Source organism: Anolis carolinensis, chromosome 4 (genome assembly GCF_035594765.1).
Source record: "Anolis carolinensis isolate JA03-04 chromosome 4, rAnoCar3.1.pri, whole genome shotgun sequence".
NCBI lineage: Eukaryota > Metazoa > Chordata > Lepidosauria > Squamata > Dactyloidae > Anolis > Anolis carolinensis.
Genome location: NC_085844.1, coordinates 135998665 through 136018024, shown reverse-complemented (window position 1 = coordinate 136018024; position 19360 = coordinate 135998665). Strand labels below are relative to the sequence as shown.

At 40.0% G+C, this 19360-nt stretch overlaps 1 protein-coding gene across 3 annotated transcripts; it reads left to right on the top strand.

Moving 5' to 3' along the window:
* Window positions 1-1519: 1519 nt before the first annotated feature.
* On the top strand, window positions 1520-19302 carry tmco6 (transmembrane and coiled-coil domains 6). Of its 3 annotated transcripts, XM_003219891.4 has the most exons (13): window positions 1520-1700; window positions 3944-4328; window positions 7214-7338; window positions 10610-10719; window positions 10978-11161; window positions 12053-12157; window positions 12641-12726; window positions 14651-14767; window positions 15225-15336; window positions 15422-15602; window positions 16463-16557; window positions 18045-18212; window positions 19038-19302. In XM_003219891.4, exons 2-13 carry the CDS (start codon window positions 4184-4186, stop codon window positions 19218-19220), a joined length of 1611 nt encoding a protein of 536 aa, XP_003219939.1. In that variant the 5' UTR covers window positions 1520-1700; window positions 3944-4183; the 3' UTR covers window positions 19221-19302. The 3 variants fall into 3 exon arrangements, with proteins under 3 accessions (XP_003219939.1, XP_008107234.1, XP_062833926.1); XM_008109027.3 differs by lacking the exons at window positions 1520-1700; window positions 3944-4328 and adding an exon at window positions 5426-5519; XM_062977856.1 differs by lacking the exons at window positions 1520-1700; window positions 3944-4328 and having other exon boundaries at window positions 7211-7338; window positions 10577-10719.
* Window positions 19303-19360: the final 58 nt, after the last annotated feature.

The following is a 19360-nucleotide window of genomic DNA, read 5'->3' as shown; positions in this document are numbered from 1 at the left end:
AGAAAATAAAGTTGGAATATAACCCAGGCTGGGAAAAATACATATTTTCCGGGGATTCCAAAGAGTACAAATACATACAGGCAGATAGATAGATTTCATGGAAATAAGGGAGAATTCATAAAAGTGAGTTACATTTCATAAAGGGGAATCATGAATGATATAAACAATTGAAAATATTTGATAAGAACGAAGTTCATAACATCTGGAGAACCCAGCATGGAAATTCATAAAAGTGGAGTTTTAGAAGCATGATTTTACAATTCATGAAGTTGTTATCTCTTGCCTCAGGCTAAAAGGTCAAACACCTTTTGTGCAGAGAGTTTTAGTAAACCACAGTAAACTCCAGTAAAAAGTCTCAATCACCTTCTACTATAAATATATGGAATATAGAACATAAAGTCTTGATTTTTGAACTATCTTTTACAAAGTCCTGGGGGGGGGGGGGTCACCTCGATCACAGTAGCAGGACTTCCCTGGATCTAGACACTAGACTCCTATTTATGCAGGCCAAAATCCCATTGGCTTTTTTAGCTGGCACATCACATTGAAGGCTCATGTTTAACTTGTTGTCCACGAGGACTCCAAGATCTTTTTCATGTGTACTGCTGTCGAGCCAGGCGTCCCCCATTCTGTATCTTTGCATTTCATGTTTTCTGCCTAAGTGGAGTATCTTGCACTTGTCCCTGTTGAACTTCATTTTGTTAGTTTCGTCCCATCTCTCTAATCTGTTAAGATGGTTTTGAATTCTGCTCCTGTCTTCTGTCTTCTATCCCTCCCAGTTTGGTGTCGTCTGCAAACTTGATGATCGTGCCTTCTAACCCTTCATCTAAGTCATTAATAAAGATGTTGAACAGAACCGGGCCCAGGACGGAACCCTGCTTATGACACTCCACTTGTCACTTCTTTCCCTTTGGGTGAGCACTAATTACAGATCCACCTAACCGTAGTTTTGCCTAGCCCACATTTAAGTAGTTTGTTTCCCAGGTGGGCATGGGGGACCTTGTCGAAGGCCTTACTAAAATCTAGATATGCTATACCCATGGTGTTCCCTGCATTGACCCAGCTTGCTAACACTATCGAAAAAAGAGATCAGAAAAAAGGAATGGCCATGGAATGCTGTGCTTTGCTAAGGCCTCAGCAATCCATGGTAGAGAAGGCCTTGTAAAACTACAGCTTTCAGCATTCCACAGCATTGAGCCATGGCAGCTAAAGGGGTGTCAAAAGTGCATGCATTCTACAGGGTAAAACATGCACCCTTTAGCTCAGGCATGGGCAAGCTTGGGCCCTCCAAGTGTTTTGGACTTCAACTCCCACAATTCCTAACAGCCTACTGGCTGTTAGGAATTGTGGGAGTTGAAGTCCAAAACACCTGGAGGGCCTAAGCTTGCCCTTGACTGCTTTAGCTGAAGCAAAGGGATCGTTGCGTGGTTGCTAGGATACTGATGACGTCAGAGGAAGGGAAAGGGCGAGGCGGCTCAGTCTCCTCCCCTTTGCTCTTATTTTGGCTGAAGCCGTCCTTGCCTGCTCAGTACGCCTGCGCAGAAGAAGAAGGCGGCGGTCTTGGAAAGGAACCACAGACTCACGCGATGGTAGAGTCGCCTCAGTCTTTGGCGGGTCTCTCCCTTGAAGGCCATGTTTCGATTTCCTCTGCCTGTATTCACGGAGTTGTAGCGTACCCCTGGCTGCGAAAGAAACAAAAGGTAGCATGGAAGAGAGGGACTTCGATTCTAACCTGAGCATTATAACTGCCAGGCTGAGGGGCCTAAGGGACCTTTGCTTCCGGTTTTTCCTCCCCCACGTGCGCCTTGTTTTCTTTTCTGGGCTCCCACGCTGTCTCCCATCTTCCCTCAACCTTGGCTGTGCTGGCTGGAGTTGGGTGCGTCTACACTGTGAAGTTGATGCAGGTTGACAACACTTCTAATCACCATGGCTTGATGCTACGGAATCCTGGGCGTTGTTGGGGAGGCACCTGCACCATTGGTCATAAAAAGCATTGTAAAACTACAACTTCCCAAATCCCCATAGCCTTGAGCCATGGCAGTTAAAAGTAGTCCGGGGCTGTGGCGCAGACGGGAGAGCAAACCAGCTGCAATTAACTGCAATCAATCACTCTGACCAAGAGGTCATGAGTTCGAGGCCCGCTCGGAGCTATGTTTCTCTTTGTCCTATGTTAAAAAGGCATTGAATGTTTGCCTATATGTGTAATGTGATCCGCCCCGAGTCCCCTTCGGGGTGAGAAGGGCGGAATATAAATGCTGTAAATAAATAATAAAATAGTTCGAACTGGGACCAAGCCTTTGTACAATGACTCCCAGGGCCACAATGAACAATGCAATTGACAACTGGAATGGCTCCAGGAATTTGCTTTGCATTGTCTGATTTTTAAATACAGTAGAGTCTCGCTTATCCAACCTTTGCTTATCCAACATTTTGTATTATCCAACGCAGTCTGCCACCCGCCTGGATCCACAGCTGTTTCTCTAGGCAGCAACGCGCAGTGGTCCAACATGCCCCACTACAAAACAAGTGGAGCCATGCTCCCAAACAAGTGGCAGACTTGTAAAACATGTTTTGGTGCTTAATTTGTAAAATCATAATGTAATTTGATGTTTGATAGGCTTTTCCTTAATCCCTCCTTATTATCCAACATTTTTGCTTATCCAATGTTCTGCCGGCCCGTTTATGTTGGATAAGTGAGACTCTACTGTAATGGTTTTAAGATTAATATGTTTTAATTATGTGATTTTAAAATAAGTGTTGTTTTTCTATATTATCTATGTTTGGCATCAAATTGTGCCTGTTGTGAGTCTCCTTCAGGGTGGGAAAGGTGGGATATAAACAAAGTAAATAAATTTTCTACAGTCCAGCAAGATCCGTTCACCTTTGCAATATGCTTAATCCTTTCCTGAAAATTAAGTTATGATTCTGCCTATCAGGATGAGGTGGATCAGCTGCTCTAGTACTGGACAATCACCTGGTTCTTAATATCAACAAGACCAAGGAGCTTATAGGAAGGACAGACCAGAAATCCAACCCTTGGTCATAAATGGAGACCAAGTGGAGCAGGTGGCCAGTTTTAAGTTCCTGGGTGTCACTGTGAAGGAGGATCTGACCTGGGGCACCCATACAGCAACATTATTATAATAAATAATAACAATAAATTTTATTTCTATCCTGCCATTATGTCCCTGAAGGGATTCGGGGCGGCTAACAAAATACAACAAAGTGCTGTATATCGATAGTACACAAATCTAAAATGATAAAACCATAGAATTACAATCACACACATAATTACAATGTAAAACAAAAAATTCATAAAATGAAGTCATAGCTGCAAATAAAAACAAGTTGTTTTGATTGACACAGCCCAGTGTTGACGTGATGCCAACAGTAAGGCCTAGGACTAATCCTAAAAAACCTACGTAAGATCAAAGCCTTGCTTAAAAAGCCATGCTTATAAGCTGGAACAGAAGGCTTGAAGGTAGGGGGCTAGCCTGATCTCTCTAGGGAGGGCATTGCAGAGCCGGGGAGCCACCACCGAGAAGGCCCACTTTCTTGTCCCCACCAACCATATTTGAGACTGGCGGGACCAAGAGAAGGGCCTCCCCAGCAGATATCTATGCCCGTGCCTGTTCATAGAAGGAGATGCGGTCTCGAAGGTGGGTTGGACCCGAAGCATTAGTTAAGATGGCCCAGCAGAGACTGTACTATCTGAAACTTGTAAGGAACCATGTTATGTTTATTTTGAATTATTTTAATATATTGTATCATATGGCATTGAATGTTTGCCTTTTATATTGTGACCCACCTTGAGTCCCCATGATGGGATATTTATGTGTTCATTGTACTTTGTGGGTGGGAGGAGGTCCTGAACTTCTGGGCCAAGTGATACTGAACTTGTGGTACATCTTGTCACAATCACTCCATTTTTCTGTCTCCCCAGAACTACTGAAAGGCAGAACTTTGCTCTTGCTGAGACTGACAACTCAAGAGACTTGTAGGTGCTAGGAGTTGTATTATATGAAGAGAAAGGCTTAGCACCAATCCCATGTAGACCTACTGAAGATGACAATTCTGGCTGCTTGGCTGTCTACAGAGGCGGTTCTGCCCCCCTTAGAAAGGTGTACATTTTGCTTTCACTGCGCAAACCTGATCAGGGCTACACAGCCTTGGTGTCCTAGCGATGTATTCTCTTGAGTCACTCCCAGATCCAGGAGCAGGGAAAACAGTCACCCACCCTGCAATAGGGAACTGGAGGAGAAATCGTTACCGAACCCACGGCTGCAATGTTGAGGAGCTGCGTGCCTGGAGGAGAGAGCATGAATCAGGTTTGTATGAAGTTTCCCTCTGTCGAGTTGCATTTAGAATACTTTAGTCAGCTGTAAGAAAACAAGCATCAGAAAGGATGGATTGAAATAAAAGAAAGGAACGACAGCTGACACAAATCGGATTGCCAAATTACAGCTTAAAATCCACCCTTTCCTCTCCCAACTTCCAACAAAAATACATTTGCAATAGAAAACACAAACTTGGACATGCTACTTAAAAATCAGAAATCCAAACTAGAGCATGGGGAGCCACACAGCAACATCATAAAGTCCTTTTTTGGCCCTACATTTGTCTGTTTTACTAGGAATCTATTATATCAAAAAAGATAAACTAATTTCAAGATCATGATTACAGAACAAACTAAACTGTACAAATACATTATGAGAGAGGAAAGTGTATATGGAACCATGGCCTCTACCTCTTCAGAAATGCTATTTCCCATTTGTGCATAATCCTGAAAAAATATAGAAAAACATAAAAATAAAAAATTGGGAGAGGAAATAGAGTCGCCACATCCCACATGATCAGATAATTATCAATCTGGACTTCGATGAAGAGTTATTAGGAGGTCTCAAAGGCCTCAACCTCAAGTTCCATCACATAAACCAATCAAGTATTCATGTAGACTGCGGAATTAATGTAGTTTGGCCCCATTTTAACTATTATGGTTCAGTGCTATGGAATTATGGGAACTGTAGTATTTTCTGCCAAAGAGTGCTGGTGGCTCAACAAACTTCAACTCCTAGGTTTCCAGAACATTGAGCCATAGCAGTTAAAGTGGGGTGAAACTGCAATATGCCTACAGTGTAGATGAATCCTTTATCTTAAAAAAATCTTCTGTTGGTGATAATTACTTCTCTTCTAATCATTTAGGAGAGAAGTGGCTACCAGCTGGAGTGCTGGAGAAATCCACTCCAGTTTCAGTTGCATGGATTCCATGTGTCTACTTGTTTAGTGAGACCCAGGACCTCTCTGGCTAAGAATTTTAAAGGCCCCCCTCCCTAAATTACAAATCCCAGAATTCTGCAGGAAGCAGCCACAGGATTTAAAGTGGGATGCACACCATACCTGCTCTTTAAAGTGTAGTATGATTACAAGTTCACTAGAAAGCCATTCAGCTCCATGACACTGCTGAAGTTAACTCCAGCAAAGAATACAATATCATTTTGAAATATTGGATATGGGAAGTGGTAAAGAAAAATGTTATATGTATTGTTGTTATTAAATACTGTCCTCTATTGTCTAAGCTTGTTTATTAAAAGAAATAACCTTAACAGATGCTGAATCCTAGCATTGTTATGTTTGAGTGAAAATGGAAATTCTTTAATCCATGTCAAACCAAGAGTTTTCATTGTAGTTTTTTGTTAATTGCATTTCATTGTTCTGAGTAGGCTGTGCAATGTTGAGCATGTGTAGGGAACTGTAGTTTTGCAGTGTGGCATCAAGTGAAGGAGCAAGAAGGCTTTGACACTAAAAATATCTAAGAGTGACTTTTTTTTTAGTTTTCACTGGATTTGGGTGGTGACCTCTGAAGTGCTTACGTTCTTTAATAACTAAATGTTGCAATGCATGTATTTTAAGATGGTGATTGTTACTCCAGAAAGCCTAGTGCTACTCTAAACATGTCCAAAATTCTAAAATATTTATTATATCATAAATCTCTGATAGGTTTGTGAATTGTGTAAATTAGGAAGACTTTATTTGCACACATCTTGTGCAAATAAATTCAAATATTTCTTGCTCATTAGTTGCAACTAATAGATTTTGACATATCTTTATGGCAAGGTGTAAAGATACATATTAAATATTAAAGTTACGATTGTCCATGCCGTTGTATATTCAGTTTCTATTTATGATTATGAAAGCTGTGTAGTGATGAAATCTGATGGGAAGAGAATTTGAATTGCGGTGCTTTATCATTGTTCTGCAGATACCAGGGATTGTTAAAAACACAAATAAATGGGTCTTAGAGCAAACTGAGCTTGAAATTTCTGTAGAAGCCAAGATAACTAAACTCAGGCTGTTGCCTTTTAGACATATTATGAAGAAACATAACTTATTAGGAAAGACAATGAGACTTGGTAAGTTAAAAGTCAATAGGAAAAGAGAAAGACGATTTTAGATAGACCCAGTTAAAGAAGACATGGCCCTACTTCTGCAAGACCTAAGCAGGGCTGTTGATGAAGGCTGACTTGAAGGTCTCTCATTCATTGGATTACCATAATTCGAAGTTGGCAGGTATAGATTAACTGATTTTGTTAGTGAGGCTAAAGCAAATTTCATTTCAGTGACTAAGCATTCTTCACTCTGACTACTCACAGACTATAGTATTATTTTCCTTCTTTGGCTATGCATTCATTCAAGTCAACAAAGCCTTTCTCATTTTTGCCCTACTTGCATAGTACTTAGTCCAATGATTCCTAGACATTAAGTGCTCAAACCAGAATCCTTAACTATTGGGCTTTTAGAAGTTAAATGCCCATGGCATTTAATAATAATAACTTTATTCTTATATCCCGCCCCATCTCCCCAAGGGGATTCGGGGCAGCTTACATGGGGACCAAGCCCAGTAATACAGCAATAAAATATATCAACATAAAATACGTTGCAATTACAATGAATTAAAACACAAAAACATATAAGCTATCGTAAAAATATAACTTAACAACAACCATTTGGGAGCCAGGTTTGAAATTTGCTTATAAAGGAGATGTTCTCTCTTCTCAGGCATTCATCATATTTTTCCTAGGCGATTGTGGCTTTAGATGGCCCAACAGATTTGAGCATGTCCCATTGTTGCACTAAATAACACCTCTCACTTCTCTGCCTTCCGCCATACTCTGATAATAGGTGATTCTGATAGCAGAATGTTCTTCCATTACAGCTCTGAGGAGTGAACGGAGGTTGCAGCAGTTGATCAGTAAGCGTCTGTTACATGAAGACCCCTTGAATGATGAAGGGCAAATTGGAACTGACACTGAGACAGCAGCTCCTCTCACTGAAGAAGAGGTAGGGAAACAATTCCACCTGTTACCACAGCACACCTGTGGGTAACTGATAGGTAGAGTGCAGTATTGCCACATCATGATGGCATGTGATGTGAGCATATTCAGTGGTCACAATCTTTGGGCTGGATATATTACAGTATATATATTTTTGTCAAAATATTTTGTGTTTGTAGATATGCATATTCTTTTAAATAAGTAGTCATGGTAGTATTTTGCAACAAAAAGGAGGAAAGGGAAGCAATAAGGAACATTGCAGAAGTTTTGAGACTGACTGGTTTTTATTTTAGAGTGAGATTTTAATTATATAAAACCAATACAGAGTGATATCAAGGCCTCGGGATATAACACATATTTACACAGTTGTGAGAGTAGGATAGAATGTAATAGGATCCAATAAGCATCATGATTTTCATCTTTTGGGATCCTATTTACATTCGTTCCCACTCCCAGAACTGCATTATATCTTAACATCTGAATATCATTCAGTGCTGCATCTGAAGAAATGGATTTATATCCACCAAATGTCATGCTAAAATAAAAACTTGTTAGTCAAGTTTCTCTTTTTCCCCTCTGCCTCCCTGCTTCCTTTTTATGTTGTTTTCAATTGTTTATATGCATCTGATAGTCGAACTGGTTGGATCCTGCATACTTTTGTTGTTATAATGCTTAATATTCCACGATTGGGAAGATAAACAATCACCCTCATATCATTCAATTGTCTGATAATATCGTTTTAGCTACTTTTGAATGTGTATTTTTGGAAATGTGGTAATGTTATTTTAATTTATATACCCAGCCTATGTGTATATCTGCACATCTCAATTTTTCTTGGTTCTTTTCTCATACTTTCTTTCTTTGAAATAATATTTTTACAACTCCAACAAAAATAAAATTAAGAGGTAGGGGAGGGGGGAGTTGCATCAGCTTGTGGTGTATGTGTAATTAATTAAGAAACGTATTTCTAAGCAGTGCCTGACTTTGTTTCGTATGCAAACCAATTAATGTTAAGACTAACATTCTTATATTCATATTAATATTAATCTACTTTTTAATTAAAAAAATTGTAATTGATTTTTTAAAAATTCTAAACACATTTTTAAAGCATCATTTAACTCTGCAGTCTATCTGTGGTCTTCTTGATAAACAACAAAAAGCCTTGTCCCAAAGAACAAGAACTACAGCATGGGGTGCTATTTATTTCTCATGTTATTTCCTCCATTGTGCATGTAGCAGGGCTCAGAATACATTACAGTAGGTGGTATGTGATTTGCTCTTCTCCACAGTCACATGTTGTGGGATCCACTTTGTAACCCCATTTCTGAAGGTATGGGGGTGCTGCTAAATCTAGATTGGTCACTGAGTGAGGTGACAGTAGTGCCTTATAAATGCACCAGCTGTAGTTTCTTCCTGACGGGGTTTGTCCCTAGTTATCACACTATGGTAAGCATCAGAATTTACTTCAGAAAGGTTTTCTGTGTACAAATGTCTTTCAAGGTATGCAGTTAGTTTTGGTCTGGTAGAGAAAAGGCATATATTTATCGGTACCCAACAAAGACTCTTCTAAACTTTCAGTCATATGTAATAACCAGTTATAGTTGGTTGTCTAGTACACTGCTTCTTAAACTGTGGGTCCCTACTCCAAAAAGAGTCGCCTTAACTTAATGTTGGAGTTCTGAAAAAAATTGACTACAGGAAAAGGTTTCTGAACATCACCTAGTGGCTGTTTTCGACATTTGCAATAATCTGTTGTGCAGCATTTAAAGTGGAACCAGCCTGTTTAGCAAGCCTTGCAAATGCTGATTTGATTTCAGTAAATGTTGGATTTTATACCTATTTTATATAATCATGGTAACATCATAATTTCTTGGGCAGAAAGGGGTCCTGAGTGGAAAAAGTTGAAGAAGCCCTGATCTATAGAATGTAAGATAAATGGCAAAAGAATTGATACAATTAGATTGTGGAGAGTTTGTCTGTATTAGTCAGGATCATTTGAGAACTGGCTGCAACTGGGGGTTAAATGCCAGATGCTTTAGAATATAAACAAAGATAAGAAACATCTCCATATTGAAAGCAAGCGAAAAAATCAGTAATTAGCCTGATTGTGGAATGAACCTCTTTAGAGGTGCACTAACTGAGGATAGATAAAACTTCTACTGTGCATCCAATGTATAGTTAGAAATAGAGACATTAAACACAGGTAATGAACCCCCTTGATTTCTATTTTGATTGATCATCTGTAAAACTCGGTGGGCATCAAGACAGAATAAAAAAGCTGGAAAGTTAAATGCTTATCAGGCAGCTTTCAGTAGGCTTCTAGTGCTGATAAAGCTGTTCTGATAGCCCTAATATGAGGCCCAAAATTGCCAATGGATGCTAGTAAAGCTCTGGTAAGAACAGATATACTTAAGCAACAATGAATTCTGTTAAATTGTAACAAGAGATTAATCTCTCAATGCCTGTGTAGTAACAGGTGCCTCTTTAGAGAAGTATAATTCCTCAACAAATGTGATTGTATTCTGTCATGGATAATTGACTAAGTTTGTTGTGAATATGATACAATGAACAGAATTCTGTACATGTAAAAGCCTTTATGAAGTGATTGTATAATAACTTAGTAGACACTATAGGAAATTATGGCAGAATTTTGTAATGACAATCATTCCATATATTTGACATCCTTGGGAAGTAGCAGCCAATAATGAAAGGACCAAGGCAGTGACATCTCTGACCCATTCCCTATTCAGATATCAGCCAGTACACCAACGCCTTAAATCAAGAAATAGTTTTCTAAGATCTACAGAGAAACTTGCAGGAACACTTCAGCAAGCAAGAGTCCAAAAGTGGCAGACTAAAACCTGGAACCTCAATCAGTGGCTGATACCAGATGGGAAACTTTCCCCTGGGTGCACAGAAGACTGGGCGACTTGGCACTGAACAGACTGCGTTGTGGAACTACGAGATGCAGAGCCAACCTTAAGAAACTGGAGTCCACAACATGTGAGTGTGAAGAAGAGCAAGCCACAGACCACTTACTACAGTGCATTCTGAGCCCTGCCACATGCACAATGGAGGACCTTCTTACAGCAACACCAGAGGCACTCCAAGCGGCCAGCTACTGGTCAAAGGACATTTAGTATAATGCCAAGTTTTTAACTTTGTTTGTATTTTTAAATACATTACAACTGTACCCTCGGTTCACTTCTGGTACGATAAATAAATATTTTTGCTTTCTATTCAAGGCTTGCCATTGATTCAGTATTGTTCATGGGCAGGTTTCACAGTTGCTGAAAAACATCCGGAAAGGAACAGAAGATCGGGCAGTATCACTGCGACGTCTTCGACAAGGACTGCGGCACAAAGAAACTCAGCAGAAATTCATCAGGTTAAATAATTTGCATTTTTTGGTAGCCATCTCTGAGCTGACTGAATTTAGAGGATTTTCCCATTCATTTTATGAGTAATCATCTAATGGTTTTAATAGGAACATTTGTCTTTATCAAAATTACATATTTTGTCTGCATCAAGTAGATTCTCAGTAATATTGGAGTTGAATGCCATGTTCTTTTTTCCCCTTCAGTGATGCAGCAAATAAGAAATGTTAAAGCAAAAAGAAATGGCATTGCCTGTTTTTATTTGGTAGGTTGGAAGGCAGCATGCGGGTGTTGATTGGACTCTTCACCAGCAATATGGCAGATTTGCAGATGGATGCAGCTCGCTGTTTACATGAACTATCACACTCCAGTGACCCCGATGTTGCTGGGGCATGTTTGCCAGCAACCTCCTATCTCCTGACTTACCTTTCTGGACACAGTATACCCCTCATGGTGAGAGCCAAGCCTGTGCTTAATTGGTCATGCTTCTGTTAAGCTGGAAGTGGCTGAAACATGCCTCAGTGCACATATCTGGTTCCACACGGATAGCATGGAAGTTTGAAAATTGTTTCTTTGGAGTTTTAAAAAATAACCTAAGATAAAATATAGCACACTGCTGCCAGCTTTACTGCAATTTAGGGTCTGTTGGTTTGGGTTTGGAGGCCTCAATCTGTAAGCAAGACCTTATTCAACTGTAAGCCTGTGTGTCCCAGAATAAAACATTTGATCTTAACTATAAGGACATCTTGCAATGTCTGTAAAGCTAAGAAAGTACGGGACAAGAGAATATTGTGAACTTAATTGCAAAGCAGTCTGGCAGCCAAAAATGGATTCTGACTTCCAAACATTGCTTGCTGAAAACATTTGCAAATGCTTAGCATGAAGTTGTTGATCCTTTCAGCTGTTATAGAACCAAGTTATGTAATTCTCATACATGTAGTCTTTCCTGTTGAGACGTTAAAATTTTGCTTTCTGAAATACTATTTTCTGTTCTCTGCTGCTCTAGTGAAAATGGTTGTTTCTAGAAATGTAAACATATATTTGTAGTATTATGCAAAAAAAAAATCTTCAGTAACAAACAAGTGATACTAGAACTTGGAACAGGGGGTTCAAATGACAGGAAAGGAGATTCCATCTGAACATTAGGAAGAACTTCCTGCCTTGGAATGTGGTGGAAGCTCCTTCCTTGGAGAGGTTTTTAAACAGAGGCTGGGTGGCCATCTGTCAGGGGTAATTTGATTGTGCTTTTCCGGCATAACAAAAAGGGTTGGACTAGATGGCCCATGTGATCTCTTAAATTCTATAATTCTGTGATGGGACACACTTTATGCCAATGTATTTTAGGAACTGTGTTTGTATACGCTGGGGAATCTGGTGGTTGAAATGAAGGCTGTGAAGAAGCAACTTCTACCCCAAGGCATTATCCCAGTATTGGCATCCTGCATCCAGGTGAGTGATGAGCAGTTTTTTCTAGGCATCTTGTCTCGTCAAAGAGTACATTTGGCTGTAATATCACTGAGCATGTTACTTAAAATTATAATTTTCTGATATATTTTTGAAGGAATATATTGAAATTTCAAAGAGTCTCCTTGACTGGATATGTGTGTCAACAAGATATGTAACACATTTCTGCTTTACTGTATTGTTAGAAATATTGGTGACCTTAACTATTGTTCACACAGTATCTCAAACACTTCTCTTAAGGCTGACATTGCATGTTCAGTCTATGATTATTTTGTTTATGGTCATTTCTGGCCCCTACTTGCACTTTGGATTGTATGCGAACCTTTGACTTCCAAAGTTTCCCAGCTAATATAATCACTGGCTATCCTGGCCAAGAGTATTTGGGAGTTGTAGACCCAACAAATAAATTCCAAAGGCTCTGTTTTAACTCTAAACCATTGGAGGCTGAGTATTGTTCTCTGTTTCCAGTCTCCTCATGTGGTGGTGCAGGAAGGCGTTGGCTATGTTCTGTCTCAGCTCTTGCAATCTAGGGAGGCACCCACTGAAATTATGCCGTAAGTGAAATTATTTTTCAATTTAAGGATGATGTATATCTGTGTATCTGTATGAGATATAGAACTCTTGTCTACATTTGTATCCCAAAAGATGTCCACACAAAGCAGAGCACTAGTCTAAGATTGTGGTTGTATGACTCCATACTGTTCAAGGAGAATCCTAAATTACTTATCATTTTCAAGAAGAGTGCAATCTTGTCCAGAATTACTTGAATCCTGATTTTTCAGATGTCTGAATCACCAACTGTAATGCTTCTAGGTTACTAAAATTCAGCTTCAGTTCAGTAGCACCTGTACAATCCATTTAGGATGTACAGTTTGCAGTTCATTACCAGAACAGGTTCAGATGGCAGAAGGAAGGAGAGCTGTGTGCCATTAGCATATTAATGACACTTTACTTCAAACCCTTAGATAACTATCACCAGAAGCTCCATGTAGATCGGATGGGGACCCTGTGACCCAAAGGTAGAAGTTTGAGGATATCTGGCTGTAAAATTTGCCCACCTCTGATATAGTTGTTAATGATCATGGAACATAAGATGGAATGTTGAAGGCTTTTATGGCTGGAATCACACTGGGTTGCTATGAGCTTTTGGGCTGTATGGCCATGTTCCAGTAGCATTCTCTCCTGACATTTTGCTGGCAACTATAGCCAGCATCTTCAGACCTTGAGACAACTTTTAAAGTGGGTAGAATAGCTCCCCCTCTCAAAGGGGTAACTTCCTCGATTCACCAAGTCAGCCATCTTCAATTTGATAACAAAGATGTGTAGAAATCAAGCATACTAATCACACGACCATTTCAGGCAACGTGAGCAGATGCCCATGGGCAGGAAGGTAGCTGGTACACAAGCAGTATTCCTAATGCAGCTCTGGTCAACCCAGTCTTAAATGTACTGTTGCGAAGCACAGGAGTGAATCTGCTCTGAAAATAAACTGTTCACAAATCTCCTTTTATCATTACTTCCTGGCTCTGCAGATTTTTTACCACATTACTCATTTTACTTGTTTATGTGGTGCTCTTTGAGTTCTGTGGATGGTGTCTAACAGTGAAATGGTTGGTACAGTAGGTATATCACTTGAGCCAACTATAAAAGAAATGAAGAGAGAGCAAAAGTATAAAGTTCTATGAGAATTTGTAGATGATATGTGTCTTATCCTTGAAGGCCTATGCAGGAAACTATAGCTTTTCATGTGCTACTTAAACCAGACGTTTTATTTATTTATTTATTTCCAATATTTCTATCCCGCCCTTCTCACCCGAAGGGACTCAGGGTGGCGTACAATTGGCAACAATTCGATGCCGACACATCATTAAAAACAACAACATATAAAAATGTATTACAACCAATTAAATACAGTATAAAATATAAAACATAAAACATATGCTTAAAATCCGTTCGTCCAATATCCTCCTACTTTATCCATATAACAGTCTGGGTCGTCTTTGTCATTTATTCGTTAAAAGCCTGGGCACATAGCCATGTTTTTAAGGCTTTTCTAAAAGGGTTGGGGCTTGCCGTATATCTCTGGGGAGGGTGTTCCACAGCCGGGGAGCCACCACCGAGAAGGCCCTGTCCCTCGTTCCCACTTGTGAGGCAGGCGGGACCGAGAGCAGGGCCTCGCCAGATGACCTCAGGGATCTTCCTGGCTCATAGGAGGAGATGCGTTTGGACAAGTAGATTGGGCCAGAACCGTTTAGGGCTTTATAGGTCAAAACCAGCACTTTGAATTGGGCTCGGTTGCATAATGGCAGCCAGTGGAGCTGGCTTAACAAGGGGGTGGTACGCTCCCTGTAAGCCGCCCCAGTTATTAGTCTGGCTGCCGCCCGTTGTACTAGTTGGAGCTCCATGTTTCCTCCATGACATGATGATCCCTGTCCTCTTGATTTTCTTAGTAACTAAACAGATGTTTTCTGTTCTCAGCTTGATCCTAGATTCCACCATCCCCCAAAACATGCTTCGATTGGTTTGTTCCAATCTGGAGGAAGGAATGGGAGCTGCAGTTGAATTTGCATGGGGTCTTCACTACATTATTTGCAGGTAAATGAGTTTATGGCATATGATATATCCCAAATTGATGTTTGTCCAATATATCAGATACAGTAGAGTCTCACTTATCCAACATAAACGGGCCAGCAGAATGTTGGATAAGCGAATATGTTGGATAATAAGGAGGCATTGAGGAAAAGCTTATTAAATATCAAATTAGGTTATGATTTTACAAATGAAACACCAAAACATGTTATACAACAAATTTGGCAGAAAAAGTAGTTCAATACGCAGTAATGCTATGTAGTCATTACTGTATTTATGAATTTAGCACCAAAATATCACAATATATTGAAAACATTGACTACAAAAATGCGTTGGATAATCCAGAACGTTGGATAAGCGAGTGTTGGATAAGTGAGACTCTACTGTACATACATTTTTTTACACATAAAGAACTAGGGGAATAGAGCTCTCTTAGAGCGAACCTGTTTTTCTCTTTCTGCAGCCAGGTGAACAATTCACTGCTGATCTCCCAAAATATTATACCCTCCCTAGTACATTTGTTGCTGAATCTGGCTTCCATGATATCAACAACTTCTGCTGAGGGCCTCGAAGTGGTAAAGTAAATGACAAGTACTTTTGATTTGCCAGCTTGTAGCTCTGATTCTGTTTTGAAGTTTCTTTCCCCTCTGCTACTTTCAGTTGATCTGTCCTGTGGTTCGATGTGTTGCCAACCTTCTTTCAGAAGATGAGGTTGAGAGTGGTCAACTAGTGGAAGGGGAAGAGCACCTATTGAGAGCCATGTTTGTCTTTATACAGTATTTCTTTCACAAACAACTATATATCGTTCAGGAGGCTCTGTGGCTTATAAACAATCTCACAGGTATGTTGGTTAAACCTTGGGGCTCACACTGGATAAGAACAAGTGTTATAGCTGGAATATTAATTGTGGTCAAAATAGATAGATCTTAAGTTATAAGGAAGTTATTAAAATACAAATAATTATAAAAATATAGGTATCTTTGAAGTTAAAAGCTAGGTCATATATGTCAAAATCAAGGCCTGCAGACCTAATTGAGCTTTCCACATCAATTTATTTGGCCTGCAAATCTGGATGCGTGTAAACAAACTACCAAGTTTGAAGCAAGGCCAAAGGTACACATACATACTAGGATCTCTCTTTTCCTGCAGTTTGATTCTGTGGCTTTGTGACCTAGTCACCAGAGCAACAGAAAACAAGCTTTCCCCCTCCACAATTTCCATCATTCCCCACCATGGCTGCGTCCTCTGTGTTTTAAATGCAGGAAATAGAGAATGAAGCCAGCACTTGGCAGAGGGAGTGGTACGTTAAAATTTGTGTAAAGATTACAAATGGCCCTTTGAAGGCAACCATAAGGCTGATGTGGCTCTCCATGAAAATGAGCTTGATACCTTCGAGCTAGGTCATTTGCCATACATTGCAGGACTTTGATGTGTGTTCCTGCTTGTGTGTTTCTGCATGGCAGGATGGGGTTGGACTGGATGGCTCTTGGGGTTTCTTCCAACTGATTCTATAATTCTTTCCTTCTCCCCCCTGGGAAAAGAGAAAGCTGCCAGTTTCAGGAATTCAAGCCTGGTTCAACTATCTGCGGCTTGCATGGTGCAAGTTTCCCCTGTACCCGAGTCCTCTTGGCAGCTCCCTCTTTAGTTCTCAGTAAAATAAAATAGAAGTGATTGATGATTTTTAAAAATTGCTTTTTCAAGCTGACAGCACCATAGCATGCTCTGCTCTGCTCAACCTGGATCTCATTCCATCTCTGCTGCAGCTAATACATTCTCATCAGATGGTGAGCTCACTGGTAAGTAACAGTGGTGATCAGGGATGGATCGCCTTCTTAAAATTACCTGATGATCTTATTTTGCACAAATGTTATAAAGGCAGCTGAATTTTTGCTGAATGTAGCTTCTAGCTGAGAGGTAGGCATGAGAACAAGTGATCATGCTGTCTAAATAAACAAAATAAAGTAATAAGTAGCACAATTATTTACAGATGTCTTATATGTAAGTAGTAGAAGTAGTATTGTAACTGCATGCGTTTAGTGAATTTAAGAAGTACTCCTTTTACAACCCAAAAAACGTTGTGGTCCTACGGCTTACTATATTTCTTCAGTTGTAAGACACACCTTAATTTCACCACCACCAAAGATACACCTGTGAATCTATGACCCCTTCCACACAACTGAATAAAATCCCACATGTTAAATACGTTGTTGTTGTTCGGGCTTGTCCCTGTTGTGAGCCGCCCCGAGTCCCTTTGGGGAGATGGGGCGGGATATAAAAAATAAAGATTATTATTATTATTATTATTATTATTATTATTATTATTATTATTATTATCTGCTTTGGACTGGAATATGTCGGTGTGGACTCAGATAACCCTGTTTAAAGTAGATACTGTAGTATTTTCTACCTTGATATTCTGGGATATAAAGTTGTGTGGAAGGGCCCTGAGATGCACCCCATTTTAGAGACATTTATATATAGTGGCAGGGGGATGTCTTAGAATTTAAGAAATACAGTAGTTTAAATTAAGACTTAATTTGAGTTGGGATCTTTTGATATCCAGAGTTGACATAGGCACAATGTAGACTGGGATCCATTACCAGACTTCTTAGGTTGTGTATTACATCAACATATATTTCTGTTTTTCAACTATTTCCATAAAGAAACCAGATGACTCAATTATTTACTGTACTTCTTAGTCATGAATAGACTTTTGTGTAGAATAACAGATCAGTTCAGCTTGAGTATTCCTGGGTTCAGAATCCGTCGGTTATGTATGCCTAGAATCTTTTCCATCTAGCTCCAGGTATAGGTCATGAGATTTTGAAAAATGAGTTAAATGCCACGATCCCGAAGACCACCCAGATGGCCAGTCATTACATCTAAAAATAGAAAACAAGACAAACCACAGACTGCAACAGCTCTTAACTTAAAAATTTAAAGAACTTTTGGGCAGTTTAACATGAAATTGAGTTACACATGTATATTTTTGAACAGAGGTGAAGCATGAATTAGAGGGGTGTCAGACTTCTGCTTGGAGCCCCTGGATCTCGATAACTCAAAAACAGGCTGTTTAAAACTCTGTTATAGCAGTCACTGTTTTTCACATATGCTCAGAACATCAAAATGAAGCCAAGAAAGTGTAGGCAGTAAATCAATGAAAGTGGTATGTAGAAAAGCAGAGCCATATATTGACATTTTAGAATGCAGAAGGTCATTGATGTTACTGCATGAACCAGAGGAGCAGGCTCAGAACTCACTCTGGATCCAACTTCATTTTCAGGTACTGACAGTGCTATGCAATGTAGCTGCAAAGGGTGTTGCTTACTGCCAGACTTTGCAGCAGAAAGCTGTGCTTGCTTCCCTCGTTGGCATTCTTGCCCTTCCTGGTTCCAAAGTGACAGTCCAAGTTCTGGAACTGTTGCATCTCCTCTTCATCCACTGGCCAGAGGTAAAAATTTGCATTTGGTGTAACCTGGTAGTACTGCATTCCCTGGACCAGGGGTCCCCAAACTAAGGCCCGGGGGCCACATGCGGTCCATCGAAGCCATTTATCCGGCCCCACGACGGTGTCTCCCTCCTCCTCCACCTTTCCAACCTCTTCCCTCACCTGTTGCGTACCTTCTAAAGCTTTGCTTGTTTATAATAGTATTTTAATTATTTAATTAATAATTTACTAAGGGGTGCTTTGCCAGTGCTTTTGGTGCACAAAGGCAAAAGGGTTGGACTAAATGGCCCAAGGAGTCTCTTCCAAACCTCTTTATTATTATTATTATTATTGGCACAAAGACACAGCATAACACAGCAAACGAGATATATATATGTATGCTGGATTTTGTATTGCAAGTTGAACACTTCCCCGGCGTTTAGGACTGTGTGTTGTATGATGATGATGATGATTAACAACATTGAGGCTGGGTGGCCATCTATCAAGGGTGCTTTGCTTGTGCTTTTGGTGCACAAAGGTAGAAGGGGGTTGGACAAGATGGCCCAAGGTGTCTCTTCCAACCCTTTATTATTTTTATTATGATTATGATTATGATTAACTGTATTTCATCCCGTTTGTTTGGTTTTTTTTTTTACTTCAAAATAAGATATGTGCAGTGTGCATAGGAATTTGTTTATAGGGTTTTTTTTTCAACTATAGTCCGGCCCTCCAACGGTCTGAGGGACCGTGAACTGGCCCCCTGTTTAAAAAGTTTGGGGACCCCTGCCCTGGACAGTCAAGATGCCATGGTAAATGCAACACTAATTCTGGTTCTTTTTTTTGGCCCAGACTATCACTGATTTTGTACATCAGTCGGGACTACAGGCCTTACAGCAGCATGAAGATGACCTACGGTTGCAAGATCAGGTGAAAGCCCTCATTCAGATCATCAGTCAGCCAGCTGCTCTCCTTCAGGATTGTTCCCTTGCAGATTCAGCTGAAGAACTACAGCTTACTTGTTTAAAAATTTGAAACAGTAGCACATGCAAATGAACTATACTGGATTGTGACTATAGCTTTCTCTTTGGAAGAGGAATAAAAATTAGCAAATATACTCCTGGTGATTTGTGGGATTCTAGGTTTGTAAAGTTCACAGTACTTCGAACTACTAA

Bases quoted from the DNA above. Each gene is read 5' to 3' on its own strand.
- tmco6 (XM_003219891.4), top strand. From the start codon at position 4,184: ATGTATTCTCTTGAGTCACTCCCAGATCCAGGAGCAGGGAAAACAGTC. The intron at 12,158-12,640 runs GTGAGTGATGAG...CTCTGTTTCCAG, and splicing joins TATTGGCATCCTGCATCCAG to TCTCCTCATGTGGTGGTGCA. The intron at 15,603-16,462 runs GTATGTTGGTTA...TGCTTTTTCAAG, and splicing joins GCTTATAAACAATCTCACAG to CTGACAGCACCATAGCATGC.